The 19,752-nt window shown below is 40.4% G+C and overlaps 1 protein-coding gene across 1 annotated transcript in view; it reads right to left on the bottom strand.

Annotated features, from left to right (window-relative positions):
• The window catches only part of LOC117723877 (3',5'-cyclic-AMP phosphodiesterase 4D), a 644,601-nt gene that overhangs the window by 13,113 nt on the left and 611,736 nt on the right, over positions 1-19,752 (bottom strand). Inside the window, 5 exon segments of the mRNA XM_076916219.1 lie at positions 3,621-3,720; positions 4,847-5,011; positions 6,188-6,286; positions 7,315-7,487; positions 8,851-8,944. Coding sequence (XP_076772334.1) covers positions 3,621-3,720; positions 4,847-5,011; positions 6,188-6,286; positions 7,315-7,487; positions 8,851-8,944 — 631 coding nt within the window.

Consider the following 19,752-nt stretch of genomic DNA (forward strand, 5'->3'; position numbering starts at 1 on the left):
CATTGATAGTGTTGGTGGGATTATATTAAGGTATATTATGTACATGCATGATAATATCATAATTTAACGTCAAAATATTTTACATACATGTATGAAAATGTCACCTGTGAAAGTGCCATTGTCACTGTCTTGTACAATTAATGTGTGCTTTTAAAAAAAAGAAGACTTCTAGACAAAATGTTCCTAAAACTGCCTTTCTCCTCATCTCTCCACTCACATTATGCACCCTGATACTTTCCGATTTCTTCCACTGCATGGAGTATGGAGTGCCATCTCCAGCCACGTATGTACTTGTTGTTTCTGCCAGCATAACACAAGCTATTGCGAGCCAACGTTTTGCCCTTGTTCTCTACATAATCACATAGTTAAAAAATAAGCGTGTCCTTATTCCAAAGGTTTAAACAAAGAAGAAAGGCCTCTATATTATATAATCCACTAGTATATCTATGAAAAATATATGTTAAAGTAATATGAGAGATTGATCATTTCTGTAGTGTGTGTGCTGGTAGATCCCACTTTAACTTACTGTGATGTAATGCCTCTCTACTCTTGGAAACCCAGAGACATATGCTTTGAATACAAGATGAGTGTGAATAAATCTTTCTCCCCAAACTTGGGCATCTTTACTATAAACAAAACACTCTCTTTCCAAGTGAAATATAACACCATATATGTTCCGTACCTTTCACACTGTTTCACTTTTTCAGAAAATAAAACAGAAAAGACAAATGATCTTTTCATGATAAGTGCCTTTTAGTGTGCTACAGTCAAACCTTCATGAAGCTGTTTATACTTTATGGGTTGATTTATCAGCACTGTCTTTAAAACAACTAAGGCAACTTTCAATTTCTCTATGAGATTTCAACTTCTCTATGACTGGTGTTTGCAGACTTCTACATAACCAAGGCCTTTGTAAAAACTAAGTTTATCATTGTATACTAAGAGTCTCAAATGGTCTCATAACAACGATGAAGTATCATCAACTCTGCCAGATAGAAAGGATCACCCTGCTTCCAGAACTTACAGGTGCTTTCAGTAGCAAAAACACCACTGGTAGGAAACCATTCAGTCCCCCAAACTAAGAAATCACTGAAGACTAAGATCACAGCTAAGAGGCAAGGGCATGACTACACTAGGAATCTCCTGGACAATGTGCCCTGGGACACGTCTTTTAAGCTCACTATGCCTCTGAGGGCTTTTTGAATGAAATAGCCATCTCATTAGCGGTTTGAAATGATGATCAAAACTCAAGATTCCTTTGTTATAAAAACCAGGTTCAACCTTTGGCTTTGGAAGTTGGAAGGACCAGCTCTGAGTCAAGGGGCTGAGAGTGTGGTCGTCTAACTCATTAGCACTGAATCCAACCATGAAAGCCAAAGAAAATATAAACAGAAGTCTCCTTCTGAAGGGTTACTACAAACAAAAATAGATATGGAATTTTGACAAATCATTTTGTAAAGGTCTTAGATTTGTTATGTTTAAAGTCACTGGAGATTCAATTGTTGCATGCCGTGAATATAAACCATTTGCATTACTGAGGAGGAAGAAAGGAAGAGGGGAGGTGGGAGCAGGCAGGGAAGACTGCAGGCTCCTGTGATCACTCAAAGCAAATCAGTGATTCTGGCCAAGCTGTACTGCAGACTCACTGGCTGAGGAATGACACATCGTCGTCACTGCACCCTATCATCTGAATGGACGAGGAGAGCTGCTCCTTGAGCTGAGGTCTTCTCTGTGTTGCTCTGGTCCCACCCACCATCACAATGCTAAACACAGGGTAGTTCCAGAAACAGGGATGGCTATCGGGTTTCTATGCAGGCATGTCACCAGGAAAATGAACCTCTGTAGACACCTTTGGCCACCTCTCTAGCTCTATAAGCATCCCCGAATTTCCCCATTATCTGGTTGTCTTTCCGTCTTTAAAGGGATGGGGGCTGTCCTAGCTGAGCTAGCCGACTCCACAGGTACCCTGGTGCCCACCAGAGTCCCACAGGTGCCAGCCAAGTCCCAGCGGTGTTAGGAGGGTTCATGGAAAGAACAGGACTTGTACATGTTATCCTAAAAACTACAGTAGAATACTTGAAAGCTGGTGATGCTATCATGATTCTATTATGAGTTACTTAAATGCGTTTGCTGTTCTTCACTCTGATGCCATTATGAGGAACACACACTAACAAATATATGAGAGAATACAAAGGAAATACTCCTTCAGTGTGACTTAAAGAAAAACAGGTCTCTCTTAAATGTCAAAAATTAAATCTAAACAAGATATTCTGTTGACATCTATACCATTAAGGACATACCAACACATGGGCAGGCCTTAAACTACTGAACAGGCCAGACTTACAGAAAGTTCCAGTGTACACTGCACCATGTGACCTGCCAGCCTTTTGGAGAAAGTGCTCGGTCTACCCTGAGCACCTGCCCAGTGCAAGCCTGGGCAGAGATTCCATTGTGGTAATAGTGATGCAGATGTTTTTGATGAGTCCTGTGGGTGCCCTGTTACAGGGTCTCATAAAGCATAGAGCACATGAGATGGGATGCCCCTACCTAACATTAACATCTGAAATGTGGTCTACCAACCCCAAGTCCCAGGAGGCACTAAAGTCCTTGATCCCCTCTCTGCTCCATTCCTGAATCACTGACAGATTTTGTTGTTTCTACAGAGGCAATTGAAAGAAGTAAAGGAGGCTCTAAAGCGATCTCATAGATCTGAATTAAGCCTCTCGAGGCGCCGGCACATTGGCCTTCTCTCTTTGAATTTTGCCACAGTAATGATAGGATGTAAGTTGTGAAGACCCTGATACTAGGATAGCCAGATTACTACAGCACAAGGGCACAACGTAACCCACAGACTGAAACCGAAGAAAGGTACTTTCTTAACATGGCAAACAAGTCACTTCATTAAAGGGAAACTTATAATATCAATCTACCACAGCACAACAGGAGAGGATTACGTCCTGGTACTTTTACCTAGCCACATCAGGTAGCAAGTACCATTTATATAATGTTAAACCCTTCTCCAGAGGAAGAGACAGGCCTCTTCCACAAAATCCTAGGCTTGCAGTGTATCAGAGATAGAACCAGATCTCTGCCATCCCTTCCATTCCTAGACACGGGAATCCTCTTAGGCACTGGAAGGTCACCGGGGGTGAAAAGGAAAGTGAGTTGTTAAAGACAAGAGCCTAGAAACTAAGGTCCTGTTACTTCCATCTGGGTGGATCTGCGATGGAAGGAGAGCGACGGTGTCTGGTGGGGATCAGTGACGATCCACAGGGTGAAGAGGCTTAGTACTGGTTCCTACAGGGTGCCTATACCAATGTCCATGCAAAACCCTTTGATTTCCTTCCACAGAAATGCAGTAATAGACCACTTTTAGAGATAGGTTACAGAACACAGATGATTTCCACACACCAACTGCCTGCCTCACAGAAGGCCATGATCGTTTACAGAGATAAATTACATTAGTGTCATACTATTGCTACATTCTTTATGTATGTCAAGAGCACATAAGATACTGAAGAAACATGGACTTACTAAAACCACTCAGTTATGGTTTTTTCAAATGTACCAAAACCAACCAACCAAACAAACAAAAAACAAACCCACCAGGCTTCACTTACTTGTATTGATCAGAAATTGATTTGACACACCAGGATGATCCACATCATGTATTGCACTGGCAAAAATGGCCGCGAGGATCTCCAAGTCTGTGAACACAGCCTGGGAACCGGACAGTACAGGTAGTATTAGTATGTTATTCCACAGTTACATGAGTGAAGTGCTATATAAACAAAAGCAATAAACAACCACAGGGCTCAGAAGGAACACAGGGTAAAGCCTGGTACTACCTTAATACGCTCTATCAAGAAGGGGCTTACAGATGAGTTCCTTAAATGTGATGTGAAAGCAAACTATCTCATCTGACTTTATTATTATACATCATGACAGAACTTGTGTTTGTTATAGTTTCAAAAAAATATTAGCTAGCGTATCTGAAATGATGCTGTGAGGAAATCCAGGCTGATGGGCAACTTGCTTAACGATCTACCACGAGAACATCTGTAGCTTCAATAATGCCAGAGGAATTCCCTTTTCTCATCTTCCTGTCATCCAGATCACCAGCTCTTAGCCTCAGTGCCGACAAGGCTGTGCTCAGGGCACCGTGCACACGGGCTGTTCAGCAAAATCCTCGCCTTCACTCACAACACGCTCGGAGCATGTACAACCAAAACTGTCCCCAAACATCCCTTGGTGTAGAGATGGAGGAGACCAGGACAGAAATCGTTCCCACCTGAGAATGATGGCTGAGGGGTCAGTCAAATAATGAGCTACAAGCATTTTATGATGCAGAGTTTAAACTATATAGCAACTTGGAATCTTTCCCCCCCAAAGATTACAAAACCAAAACACCTTCATTAAACACTTGATGGAACAATTTCTTAGGATTTGAATTTGGAAAAGTCAAAAGGGCATTTCCTTCAAATAAATTCTTGCAAAGTACTAACGTGTTGCTTATATTTTAGAAAATAATCGTCCTTTGAACTACAGCTGTCCAAATAAGGTTCTAGAAAATAACCTAGCCAGAAGTTAGTATGCAAGATCTGTGTGCGTGCCTTGTCCACGGGGTCATTTCAGAGAAGTAACATTATAAACAGATGGATCCCTGAATCTGACCAACTCTCAGATAAAATTCATCAAAGGATCTGTTTATCAACAATAACTTTCTCTTTCTTATAAGTAAGCCGAGGGATCCCCACTGAAGTTACTTGCTGTCTGTACTGCGGAACCCTCCAACATCAGAGTTTAAGAAGGGGCAAGCGAGTGACACATTAGACAAAAGTCTGACCTCCAAAGCGGGTGTGGAGAGCAGCACATGAGTGGACTGGACGACATCTGCAGCATGGATGTTGTTGTGATAGGCCACGTCAGCATGGTAATGGTCTTCCAGAGTCATAAGATACGTAATCAGAGTGTCTACCGGGATTTTAAACGTTTTTAATAAATCTCGTTCCTGTAAGGAAAGAAATCCTCTTAACATTTTTGTCTTCCTAGTAAAACTCCCCAGAGGATGTTAAAAAGAGAATCATATGCTGTTGTTGCCTACAAATAATCCAAAAAAAAAAAAAAGAAAGAAAGAAAAAGAAACAATGTTTCTTCATATCTATTGAAGGAAATGGAAGTATCTGGGAAGGGCAGAAACTCTGGCAACAACCGGCAGCTGGGCTGGCTCTCTGAGAGTAACATTACTGTAGTTGAGGGGTTCAGTGTGAGGAATGGGGTGCCAGTCCTCAGCCCTGGCAGGCTGCGTCAGTCACATGGGATGAACCCACATTTGCTCTCAGGCTGGAGCTCCCCATCTAGTCTCAAGGTACCAGTACCAGTACCAGTACCAGCCCCAGCTTCTCAGTTAGTCCTATCCTGATATGGTACAGAGGCAAGAACAAGACACGGGTATAGAAAAGATGGCTGAGTACTAAAAAGATACTCAAGAAATTATATTCTGGTTAATCAGGCTTGTTTTTTGAGAAAGTGAAGAGGTCTTCATTATAGAGATGAATTTATAACTGTTGTAATTACATTGTTTCCATTCCCCCATATTTCTTAAATAGAAAAAATGCTATTATTTATGTTTTCCATATACTCCATACTTATTATTACATTCTGTGTAAAGGAGCAATAAAAGAGGCATCAAAGTAAGCCAAAGGGGGTGGATGGTACAATGCACAGAGCAAAGGCTGGGCAGTTTGGATAAAACATGCCCCAGGGCCTCATTGTTGAGGTGGCACTGTTAATAGGTGGCTGTGTGACCACAGGATGAGTGCATTAACTTCATTAGTGAGTTCACAGCTAGATGGACTACCATGAAGTAGGCCCAGCTGAAAGGAGCACGACTCGAAGATTCTCTCCTGACCCTGATAACGTCTCTTCCCCGCCCTCTCTCCATCTATTGGTTCATTTTCAGCTGAGTCACTTCTGCTCTCCCAGGGTTTATCTTATCAAAACCTAAAGGCAATGGGCCAGCTGACCAGACCCCCTGAAACCGTGACCGAAATAAATCCTTCCTCCTTCTCAAATCATTGGCTCATGTCACAGTAGCAGAAAATGACTAATGCAGTCCCTAGTTAGAAGCAACTGGAGGATGTCACCAGAAAACCAGTGTGCATAGTAACAGGGAGAGGCTGGTTACCTGAAAAATGGTGTGCATGATAACAGTCAGAGGCCGGTTACCAGACAGCTCTGCTATCCGGAAAACGTGGAGGCCCCACTTGTTCACATCTTCTAGTTCCTAGGACAAAGGAAAGCACCGAAGAACACAAAGTTGAACGACTGGTGACAATAAGCAGAAGCATTTAAAAGTGACAGACTTTAATGGCAAACACTGCTGAAGGAACATGAAGAAAGGCTCATCGAAAAGGAAATGACACGTGTCAAACTCAAGGCAAGTTCACGTCAATATCCTGAAACACAGGATTGCTTAAACGCAGGAACCTGATAGCAAATTACATTCATAGGCTTTCAATTTTGACCTCAAATTAACTTAATAGATGAAATCTTGTCACAGAATCTACCTTGTGTAAAATCCAGAAGAGATGACAGATTTCTAACTTTCCAAAGTCAAAAACTCAAATGGAGATGCTTAAAATTAAACAAACAAGCAACCAACCAACCAACAACAAATGAAGACAAATCCACCAAGCCATTTGTCTAAAACTACATATTAATAAACTTTAATCATTTTTTTAGAGATTTATGAAGAGACATTTTCATCTTCAAATCAAGGACTAATCTGAAATGTAAATAAAATATCCAATAAAAAAGGAAAGAAAAAAAAAGAGCAATTGTCACTCTTCCTGAGAGTCTGTTAGGTGGCTCATAATTTCTTGTAACTCAAAGTACAAGGTATCTGATGCCCTCTTTGCACATGCTCGCACACACACAGACACACAGACACACACACATTTTCTCTCTCTTAATTAATTCAAAGAAAATAAGCTTGGTGTACACACAGACACACACACACACACACACACACACACACACACACACACACAAGATATAGTCTCACTGTGTAGCACTGGCTGATCTGGAATTCACTATGTAGACCAGGCTGGCTTTGAACTCAGAGATTTACCTGCCTCTGCCTCCCAAGTACTGGGATTAAAGGCACGTGCTACTATGCCTGACTCTAAAGCAGTTTTTAAGATCAAATAAATTAATGAACTTTTCTATCTGTTTAAAGGAGAAAAAAAAAAGAGAAAGAATTCATGGGAAAATTTTTCATGTACTACATCATGATTCCTGGAGTCCCCTCACCTTGGCCAGGACATCTTCCTGCTCTGTTTTAACCCCAAACCTTGGGATACATGAATTAGTCAGGCTGGAGCTATGCATCAACTTCTTGACCCCACTGATCTGAGACATAGGCCTTTTCTTCTTCTCCTTTTCCTTCTGAGTTGGAGAGGGAATTTCCACTTCATGTTGCTTATCTTAAAAAGGGCAGAAAACACCCCACATTTACTATGAATTCAATTTCATTTTTTAAGCATATAACATATAAATGAACAAACTGTAACTGTTCAGTGTATATTCTAAGAAGTGATACCAAACACTGCTTTTCTTTTTGACTACAAGTTGGCATCCTCAAACACAAAATTAAACAGATTCTACTTAATTATCAGAGGCCTCTTGATAGATTATCCTGGGAGAAAACTGTAGGTTGTGATAGCCAATTTAAAGAAAGCAAAATACTTGGTTATTTACTGTTTGAACTACTCTATTCCCGTTTGAATTCATTTATATTTGGAAACAACTCTTCCCACTAAGGACTCAAGTTCCAACATGTATTTTAAAATGGTAGAGACTTCACATGCACATATTTCAAAAACAGCAGCACATGAACTCAGGCGCTAAATGACTGTGACCAGTCGCACTGTGGGAGTTGAAGTTACCCCTCAGAATGACCAGATATTGCTGTCACTGTTTCTCTGTGCAATAAGAAGTAAATGCTTACGATGTAATCAAGTCTTTCAGGGACCCACAGACAAACCACAACATTATATAATGATAGGCATATATGCTAATTTTTACAGTAAAAGCTATAGACACAATATGTCTTCATACATTCATCTCTCTTAAAGGCCTTAACCCATCCTTATGAGTTAAGTATACTATAGGTTCAACAAACATCTGTTTAGGAATTTGCTTCTTCATAGGCAATAATTTTGTTTTAGAGATACATTCCCATGACTAGGAGGTATTAAATGATTAGCTTTCACTTATTGCATTTTCTGACTGCAGTTAAGGTTAGAAGGGTTGTCTCGCCAAACCACACTCTTGACTACAGCAGCAAACTTCCCTTAGGAATTATACCTGTATCAGTCAAGCTAGACCTGGGACTCACCAGACTTTCAAGTCTTCATGGAAAGGACCATTTATAATTTATTATTAATTCCCTACTGCCCAGTAATGGTGGCATTTAACAAAGATGTGTTCAACACAGTCATGAATAAATATCTCAGTAAATATTTGATAATTTAGTATTAGAGAAGAATTTGCTAGAGAGATAGCTCAGTGGTATGTATGGTGCTTGCCTAGCGTTGGCTGTAGGTTTGATACCCAGCACTGTAAGTAAACAAACAAACAAACAAACAAAATATATCATGTCACCTTAGATTTATTCTGAGGCTTAGAGTGTCCGTTTATTAATGTTATATATTTAAAATAGCTTTTCTAACATATATTTGGGTTCCATACCAAGTTAAACTCTAACTGCCCTCTGAAAAATGATCAAGCAAACAAGTCTAAGGAAAGTTGTAAGGAAAGTTTTAAGCTGCATGCAGTTGTTCTCACCTAAGAATGTGTTTGATATGTACTCCGACACCTGGTTGCCAGACCGACTCATTTCAGAGAGGTGAGTGAGCTCCCGGTTAAGCATCCTTTTGAACTGAAAGACAGAAAGACACAGAGTAAGAGAAGGGCACGTTTGAAGTGTCATGACATAAGCCTTCCCTGAGACACAGTGAAATACACCCAAAGAATGGAAATAATCACGACTATTTATTATCCAGTGTGCCTTTCTCCAGTGTAGGAGAGTTGTAACAGTCTGTGTGGTGATCAGGCACTGGGCCCATGCGGATATGAAGCACATGAAAGGAAGGTCAGGATAAGTGAGGAACTGAGTTCTGAATTTCATTTAACTTTAAATATGCAAAGTTAGCCAGCACAGATTACAGCACTTAATGACATTAATCAATGGATAAAAGAATTTTTAAAATAAAGGTATTAATATCATTGGCAGAAAACATGTAATAGGTGAATATAGAACAGTTGCGCATGGCATTCTATATTTCTGCTTGCTTTGTTTGGCCTTTGGCTGTTTGACTGTTTCATATATTTATGGAGTCAACTTTAGTCGTTTTCTCTCCCAAGCCCCCAGTGGAGCCCTTCTTCCCAGCAAATCTCCCTTTTGAGTTCATGTCTTTTTTTTCAAACCTGTGACACACTGAGTTTAACACTGTACTCTTTCATCACTTGATTGATCACTATCAAAAAATGAATATACAATAATGGTCAAATGTAAAAGTATAATTCTCTTTAACCATAAAGATAAACTGAATAGGTTTATGTGTTCTCTTGGGGCTTTGGAGAGATACAACATTTGAATAAATACTACCCGGCACTTCCTTCTGACACTGTATTCAAGCAGAAATTGTAAGGAGAATTAGTTCTCAGAAACCACAGAATTCACCTATCCATCTCCCAAGTCAGAAAGAAAACAGGTCGATGCTTGGTTCTCTGCTTTTCAAGTTCACCATTTATTTTACTGAGGCCACAGGGCCTATGCCATCAGACACTGCCATCATTGGCTACTGCAGCAGGGAAATGCAGATTAAAGCTGCTCTGAGATTTCAGTTTCTCCCCACTCAGAATGGCAAGGGCTAAAATGTGGAGGACAAACTCGATTGAGGATGCGAGGGTTGTGGGGGTGGGGGAACACTGCTGGTGGGAGTGTGAACTGGCATGGCCATTATGGAAGCCTGTTTGGGGGTTCCTCAAAAAGCCACAAATAGATCTGTCACATGATTCAGCTTCAGCACTCCGGGCGTTTCCCCGAAGGACTGTCTGTCTCTTCCTACAGAGGTACTCTGTACATCCGTGTTTACTGCTCTTCTACTCACAAGGACCAAGAAACAGAAACAACCTAGATGCCCACCAAGGGCTGACTGGATGATGAAAATATGGCATGTTTACACAATGGAATATTATTTGGCTTTTAAAAATATGAAATTATGAGAATTTCAGTTAAGTGAGTGGAATTGAAAGAGACCATTCTAAGTGAGGTAACTTGGGAAGCAAACATGGCGTTTTCTCTTACTTGTGGATGTTGTCTTTCACTCTTTACATACGTGTATTCCACAGAAGATACAGAGGCCAGAGAACTAGTAAGGAATCACACGGACGGGGTTTCCTAACGTAAACCTACCTTTGAGTCTAAACAATCTCCCAACCAGGCGAGTTAATATGCTGCAATTGTTTTCAGTGCCCTGCGTTTGCCTGTTTGTTTTTATTGTTGCCTGTCTGTTTTTATTGTTGTTTTGTCGATTTGACACAAGCTAGAGTTAATCTGGGAAGAAGAACCTCAACTGAGAAAATTCCTTCAGGTCTGGAGAGATGACCCAGTGGTTGGAAGCACTGGCTGCTCTTCCTGAGGATCTGGGCTATACTGCCAGCACCCACATAATAGCTAACAACTGTTCGGAACTCCAGCTCCAAGGGATGCGGCACTCTCTTCTCCATGGCCTCTATGGCCACCAGGCATGCATGGAGTACACAGACACACATACAGGTGTAACACTCACGCACACTAAGAGACAGAGACAGACAGACAGACACAGAGAAAGACAGAAAGACACACAGACAGACAGACAGACAGATACAGAGAAAGACAGACTCACACACACACAGAGAGAGAGAGAGAGAGAGAGAGAGAGAGAGAAAGAGAGAGAGAGAGAATGCCTCCATCAGATTGCCTGTATGCAAGTCTGTGAAGCATTTTCATAAATATTGATATGAGAGGGTCCAGCTCACTAGAAACAGTGCCAACTGTTCCTGGGTGGATGGTCCTGAGTTCTATAAGAAAGCAAACCAAGCAAGCCATGGAGAACTAGCCAATAAACAGCACCCCTCACGGTCAGTGCCTGCCTCCAGGTTCCTGCTCTAGTGACCTGGAAGTGTAAAATGGACTAAGCCTTTTCCTTTGCAAGTTGGTTTTGGAAAGAGTATTTTATCATAGCAATAGAAAGCAAAGTAGGACTTTTAGAATAATGCAATTTTCCAATATACAAGATAACTCATATTAAATACTCATATTTTTACGAAAATGTAAAAACAATAAACAGATTTTATTATATGTTTGGTAGAGTCTGAAACTTTACATTTCACTATCGGCTCTCCCTTGTCAGTCCAGAGAGGAGGGATGAGCTCATCTTTTGGAGGTGTATGAAATGCAAGTTTTAGACTTGAACGGGTTTATTTAGAATTTTCAAAATTCTGTCTTCTCTACATCCTTGGTACAGAGATGGCCCATCTATAAGCCATATAGTCTTTTCAAATCTCTTCCAAAGTCAACACTAGGAATTCCAAATCAAGAATAAGACTACAACCATCACCACAGACAGAGTGTGATCAAGAAAATGACAGCCAACCGTAAGAAAGAAGGAGCACACACTAGCTTTCTCTTATAGGTAGAAAGAACTGGCCATGGTGAACACAAGTTCTGTTTGACAGTCTGCAGGTACAAGTATATTCTCAAACGCAGGGACATAAAATTTGCTTTTTTTTAACCTATGTATTTGTAGACATTCTTCTTAAGCACAACATACACATGTATGTTTAAAAATATCTGGAAAGCTGGACAGAAGGGAAGATTTAGAAAAATATTTAAATCCCCACTGTTCAGAGATAATTACATATAAACCACAGACAATTAACTGTATTTGCTCTGAGGCCTTTGTATAAGCACGTGTACTGCATCACATACTGCACGACAGCAGCAGGTCCTGGTTGCCCTCGCTGAGCCGCACATATTACTACTTATGAAACTAAAATGAGGATTCCTGAGATTATTTCAAAAGGCATTTATACTGACTAGTGCTAAAAATCTGTGTCATCTTTATCAAGCTCTGTTTTCTTAAGTGAATTATCAATTTACAATTAATTAAATGAGCTATCCAATTAGGCTGTCTTTTATTTTTGCCTACCACAGAACATACACTCAGTTATTTGAGTTCTTTTCCTTAGCCCTTCTGTGGTGGTCAACCCTGATTTCTGAGCCCTTTATACTCATAACTGATTTTTATCAATGCAGGACACAAACATGGAACTGACTACAGACACATCTACAGCTAATCTCCATTTTATCCAGCTGCATAAAGGGACTTAGGCAAGGGCCCATATGGAAAATCACAGCTGTTTCAAAACCATTTCCTTTAACATTGTTTCAAAACCAATATTATATATAATCTTAAAGATGTAAAAACAATTCTTTATAAGTAATTTACCCTTGGGAAAATATACACATTAGGTAAAACATATTCAAAAGAAGGTTTTCTAAATATCTTAAATGTGTAGCCAGCAATGTATTCTCTCTCTAATTTCAGGTAGCCAATGATCTTAAGATGAAGTTGCCATTAAGAACTACCTGACCATGCAAAAATGGGGAGGGATGGACACCGATTTCTGCTAGTGCAAGCCTCTCAGCAGACAGTACAGGAACTTCCAGTCACACTGAACATCTCTCAGTACAACAAAGCACCAAGATGCTTATTTTTTCTGAAGACCACTGAAAAAACGACCCATCGTCTACCTTACACATACACTGGCAGGATGAATATGTTGCTGGACATGGCAGTTGGAAAATTTCTATGTTCATGCTACCTGCAGATATGCCATACAAATTATTTGGTTTTGCCAGACGAATGATGTACAATGGATGTACAATTATTCTGGGCATTTGTTTACATAATTCATCAAAATAGTTGGTTAGTCATACAACAACTAAGGTTAAAAAAGCCACTGAAGAGATTCTTCTGTGCAGACTCCCCTCAATAGTGCTGTATCATAGTCTATTCCCACACTCCTCTCCCCTCTTTGTCTAAAACATAGAGGCATCAGTTGGAGAAATCCTACATCACACGCCTGCCTCCCTACCAAGGCCTGCTGTGTTCCAAAGGAGGCAACATTACACTTTAACATAATTATGAGACAATATTTAAAGCAACTCCCTAAAGTATTCATCCCAGGAGAGCTAAGTCGGGGGCCGGGTCCCAAAGGCCCTGTTCAGAGAGCCAACTAAGTTAAAGCACAAGGGCATTTCTGAAGAGTTAAAATTGTTACCTCTTTTGGCTACTGCGAATAACCTTTTCAATCTGGGTATGCTAAATTAATAACCACAAAAGTGGCCACGAGGGCCTTTTCAACTTGTAGATGATTGCCTGATTAAAGAACAATATACTAAAGCTTTTAACAAACATTTTAATTACAAGGTTAATTTCTGTCATTCTGAATAACTATGTTTATTAAGATATTTATAGACTGTTTCCATGGGTAGGGAAAAATGGCTTAAAAAAAAAAAAACCTAACAGAATGTCTCCTCCTTGAGACACCATTACACCCCCTAATTGATTTAGGATGGGTGAATGCAAAAGTGCCTCTTAATAAAGCCCTGTAAAAATGCTATTGAATTGAGTATGTAGCTGTGTGTTTGAACGTTACCTCTATTTTATGTTGATGAATTTCCTACTGGTTCTGTTCTATTCTAAATGGCTTATAAACAGTACAAGGAATTATGGTTACAAGTAGGGGGGAAGAAAGAGAAAGATTTCTCTGTGGATGCTTTTGAGGTCTTTGTTCTCATTTTCCACCAGTGTGTGTGTGTGTGTGTGTGTGTGTGTGTGTGTGTGATTTAAATCATAAAGCCAAGTCTAAATGCAGCCGATCTGAATGTTTCATTCTGTGTCTTAGAATTCCAGTTCTTATCTTCACAGTCTTCCTTTAAGATGGTCAAGGACGCAAAATAAGTAATATAACAAAGCCTTTATAAATTCAGTCCTCAGTAATTGTGTAACAACGACCTGACTGACCCGGAGCAGGGCATGTCCTGTGTGCATGAAAAGATGCAGTGCATCCAACAGTAAGACAATGACTACAGTTTTCATCCAGGGATTCTGCTAACAATCATCTGGATATGATACCCTGCAAGTGTGGGAAGTATTGAGACATATTTAAATGCATACTGCATTGACTACTGTTTCCAGCATGAAATTCTAACAATCATTTGAATATGATGCCTTGCAGGCATGGGGGATATCAATATTAAGACCTCTTTAAATGAGTGCTGCATTGACTATAAAAATGAATCTTTCAGAACACATAAGACCAAATATAATTTTTTAACTTTCTTAAAAGGTTAGGGGCAGAACGTTAACACAGGCACTAAGCAGTCCAGCAAGTGTCTTCCTAAAAGGTACACCTTAAGATTCTATATTTAGATTTGTGTAGGCATTGTTCATAGTCATAATACTAAGTCATTAAAATGTCTCAAGAGACTGGGATGGCTGAGGGACAAAGTCCGGGGGTTGGGTAGGAGTATTTCTTATATTGCTTGTTGCTGGAATTTTAAAACAAGAAATGGCTAGCAAAATTCAGGCAATAAAAACATGAGATGTATTTTAAAAATTCTGGACTCTCCTAGAGATTTAGAGAGAAAGAAGAAATCCTAGCAAGCAAGACAGGGATAGGATTTCTAGCTTTCTTAGAATTCTAAACAACCTCGCCAGCAAACATGAAAGTTTGCTTCACAAAGAAACGGAAAACCAATAGACAGAACCTTCAATCTGAATGTACTTAGGACAGCGGAATAGGCAGATATCTTTGAAAAGAGGTGCTGCGATTGGCTCCTACATTCAAGGATGAACCCTACTTTCTGAAATGATGCTTCCTTGGGGACTGAACCAGGGGTTCCTATTTCCTGCTTCCATCATGAAGACAGAACTCAATGACAGTTTTACAGCGGGGCAGGTGAAAAGCGGCCCAGCACCCACATGATCTTACCAATTCCTTGTATGAATTCATTCCCTGAGATTAAAATAAAGCCACAGTATGAATAAACTTTTTTACAGTTATCTCCACATAATCAAGTTTATGCTATAGTGACAAGCACTCAAACAGACAAATACATCATCTACAGCTTTAAAGACAAAGGTGGAAAAAAAACCATTATTTTCCACTTGAAGTCAAAAGTAACACTTAGAACCACATATCAACTGATAAGATTTAAATGCTGCTTGCTAATCAGAATTCATCAGTCACAGAAAGGAATTTAGTACAATAATTTATTTGTGATTAATTTATTTCATTGCCTTGCTGTTTAGAATATAACTGAAATTTATATAGGACAAAGAGAAAAACCAATGCACATGCAAAATCTATCTTAATACACAAAGTACACCTGACACTCAGTTATACAATCTCATCCTCTGCAACAAAACACACTTCTTTCCCAGTTCATATCAAAGAGAAGAAATAAAACTGTGCAGACACCATTATAATTCGCTAAAATCCACCACTTATTCAATGAAAACAGACAGTTTTAACGGCAAAATAAATCTTACCTTTATGTAGCCCCATGACACTGACAATAAATAGTTTGCTTCAGGCATTTTTGATAGATTATGTGTCTATATGTATATGTGCCAGCAAGTTCTAAAATGTGGTGTTTTTTTTTTTTTTTTTTTTCAAACCTTGACCTCTACCAATCTCCACAAAGCCATTCAGGTGTGGGAATTTAAAGATTTTTGGTAATTAAGTATAAGTAAGAAAGCATCGTATTATGATCCCATCCAGCCGTCTTTCCATTAAACGCATGCCATTTGTAAAACTCCAAAATGGAACAAATTTCAGCAACTATTCTGAATAAGAAATATCCATGTGACGAAGGAGCAGCTAAAGAGCTAAGGGTCTGCATCTTTCTCTCCGGAGCTCCAGGGCTTAATGAATAATGTATGTCAAGATGCTTAGCAGTGAGAAAGACTAGTTCTGTCAAAGGCTACCAAATAAGGAACTGCGGGGGAAGCCGGGAAGAGTGACACGAAATCCCGCCCATAGAACCAACTATGCACCAATCGCATTCTGTCTCTGATCTATGAGTGCAGGGGGGGTATGGCTGCAGCTCCGGATGCTTTGTGATTGGTTGGCGAGGCGAGCCTCTGGGGAAAAGAGGCTTTCCTTCCCACATGGTGAACGCCATTTAATAAAGGTCTCCCTGCAGCCTGTGAAAAGATGAATGGGCTTCCCTCTCAGAGGGATGAATTAAAGACCACAAAACCGTCAAGATCTGTAGTCGTTTCTTAAATAAGCATTGCCAGTCGGTGTGAATTCTGATAATCTCAATGCACCCAGTCTGTCTCAAATCCCAAACACGTGGCTTTCCTGGTGATGAAGGCAGCTTTGCTTCCTCCCCTGCCCAACACACAAGCACAATCATAAGGAAATGCCACAGGTCCAGACTTCACAAATGACAACGCATCCCTTCTCGTTAGGGGAAGGCCGCTGTCAGAATCCTTTGTTTCTATTGTAATATGGTCACACTCTAAAAGTTACAAAGTCTAAAATATAAATCTGACTAGAGGAGGGAGGGTGTATCGGAAAGTTCACGTCTCTGTCTGGATACAGAATGCAGTTATGCATACAGATTCCAGTTTCTATATTCTGATCAGAAGAGCATTTTCATGATCCCAGATGAAGTTGAGAAAGGACTGGATAGCTTCTAGGAATGCAGAGTTGAAATGAAGAGCAAGTATACCTTTTTCTCCTGAGGGCTAACAATATTCTTTTGGAAAAGCCAACCTTTTCTATTCTGCTTGATACAGTATCATTCTGTGTAACTTTTATCCTAAGAGACCCTGTGGGTGAGAAATGAGAGAAATTCATTCCTCTTAGTCTATTACAAAGTTCTGCATATGGTGCCTGTTCTTGTCTCTGTTTATTACTCTGGGCTTCTAGGACTCCCTGACACGGCTACTCTATAGCACCCTGCACCAGGACTCCCTCAGTGTGCTTCACAGTAACACTGGTCTAGCACAGTAGTCCTGTAATGTCCCTTTCTATAATTCTAGGTACTTTCAGCCAACTGTGTGCTGAAAACACTGAAAACCCCAGAAGTATTCTCAAGGTTTTAATAACTGATGGTAGTAGTAGACTGTTGCTAATATTCTAGGGAATTTTTTACCTATTTTTTTTTTTTTTTTTTTTTTACTGTGCCTTATTTACAAAATTTTTAAAATAGTTACAATTCTACATGACTAAGGGGAAAAAAATACAGCCTATATAGGGTTCCATACTGTTTTAAGGCAGCAGGGGTCCAGGTGGTTACTGAAACATACCCCAAGGGTAGAGGTGGGAAAAGGCCTTCTCTGTCTCTGATATTTCTATCAGGTCCTTTGCTGCTCGGTTTCTCAGACACTCTCACACCTTTGGGTTCATTTCCTACATTCTTCTAAATCCCCAGCCCCAATTCTCCCCAGAATAACCCAGCAGAACACCCCTCACCCCCTCTGTCCTTCGTTTTTCTTACCTTTGACATATCCTGCCTTATCTGACCATGCTTTCTACTCCCTCCCCTGGTCCGTTTCTGTGGGTTTCTCTGGCCATGCCTTTTTTTGCCTTCTGTTTTAGCTTCCACTCTGGCTCTCCACGGGCTGCTTCAGGCCTACACTCCTTCATGAGGACTTCTCGCCCGAACTTTAGTACCATGTTTCCAAATTCACAATACTCTCCCGTTTCAAATGCCCAGCCCGTCACCTGGAAGTTTTTCAAAACCGTGAACCGTTTTTCTATTTAAAGTAGTTCGTATAACTACTCCAACTGCAGTCACTGGGCCCGAGTTTCTTCCAGTGCCTCAGATGAAATCTGTGACTCTTTCTGTCCATTCAGTAGGTATCTCGTGTGAGTCACACGCTATCAGGTGTTTAACATAAATCATCCGACCGAATCCTTGAGTAACCCTAGAATGTTCCCTTCTACCAATGTAGCCCTCTTCTAGGAAACACTGTGACCAAGGCATGTCTTCTGTAAGATACTACTTAATCCCGTCTGTTCCTTCCCATCTCCACCCTCACATCATCACAGAGGCAGAGAGCAACTTTGGTTTCAGTGCCCCTATCCCCCACTTCCACATACAGTGAGAGCTAAAGGCAAAAATGGTTTTCCCAACGTTACCCTGATACTCAGAAACTGTGGGTCAGAACCCCACATGAGACCGAATGCCAGGTCACAAATTTTGCCACAGTACAAAGTTTCTGAACACACAACAATGGAAAATTAAAAATCAAATGCACTGTGAATCCGAGGCGTGTCTGGTCTCGCCTGTGTTGTATGTAATATGAGCCCCTGGCTACCAGTACGTGGTATTCGCGCTCTGCACTTCGAGGTAACACCAAAGAGCGAGGCTGGGACCAATTCAGCTCAAACTAGGTACAATTGTATGTTATTAATTGCTGGGCTTTTACTTTACACACAGTTCATTCAATTACACAAAACACACTTGGTATTTTCCTGTTGTTCTTTGCCAAGTTAATTGTCAAATTAGAGTAGCTTTGGCTTGTATTGTTAGAGCATTCGATTTAGAACTGCTTTTTGAGTTGCCACCTCGAGTGGCTCTGCTGTTTAAATATTGCGACAAATTTTGTGTTGATGAGATTAAAACACGATTTACATTTTTCAATTGTCCCTAACCACACTTCGGCCATGTTGTACTCTGTATTTATTATGCAAAGGGGTGTTGTTATTCGTATTGATGATTACAAAAATGAACTGCTGATCAACTCCAAATAACACCGAAGCTACTCTGCATCCTGTAGTATCAAATAGCCACAATTTAATTCTGCATATATAATTAAACAATCATATCCCCCCCATCAGAGTACAGACTTATTTTAGCCTTTAATAAGTGAGAGAAAAAAAAACTGTTAGGCACACCAAGGAATTATTTTACAATGCAGTTCTTTGTGATTTATTACGAGTATGTTTTTGATTGATGTATTTATTTTATATACCTATACATTTAGGGTCACATGAAGGGGGAAGGTCAAAGGTCACAAGTGGGGAAAGATCAAGAAGCCTTGCTTTAGCACGCAGTCCTAACTTCTAGGGTACCTATTGTGGCAATTTAATCTGCATAGAAATATCCAAAAAGCTGTAACACTCCACAGTGAGTCTGAAGTAGCCTGTGTGATGAAGTGATGCCGTCTGACTGAAGAGTCCAGATCATGGGACGCCTTACAGCTTTCCCCTTGCTGCTTGAAGGTGTCATTATAAAGGAGAGTCTGAGGAAGTCACATGGACTTTGTGAAAGAGGAAAGGGATGGAGGGAACAGGCAGCAGCCACGGGAAAATATGCACACATTTCAGTTACTAACCAGGGGAGTTTTCAAGACGCTCACATCCCAGGAACACCTGATGACAACACACACTGACACCAACACACCACCGACCTTACCCTTGGGCAGGGTAGGAAACGCCTAGTGAGATAGGGCCATGAGAAGGACATCAAAGGACAACACACCTGGGCTGTAAAGAGACTGGCCTTCTCTCGGCCAGGAAGCGGCAGGACTGGGATCTGAAATCAGACGGTGTGGCTTCACTCTAAAGTGACAGAGAGGACGTCATAAGATCTGCACACATAGGCAGTACTGC

Source organism: Arvicanthis niloticus, chromosome 19, assembly GCF_011762505.2.
Source record: "Arvicanthis niloticus isolate mArvNil1 chromosome 19, mArvNil1.pat.X, whole genome shotgun sequence".
Lineage (NCBI taxonomy): Eukaryota > Metazoa > Chordata > Mammalia > Rodentia > Muridae > Arvicanthis > Arvicanthis niloticus.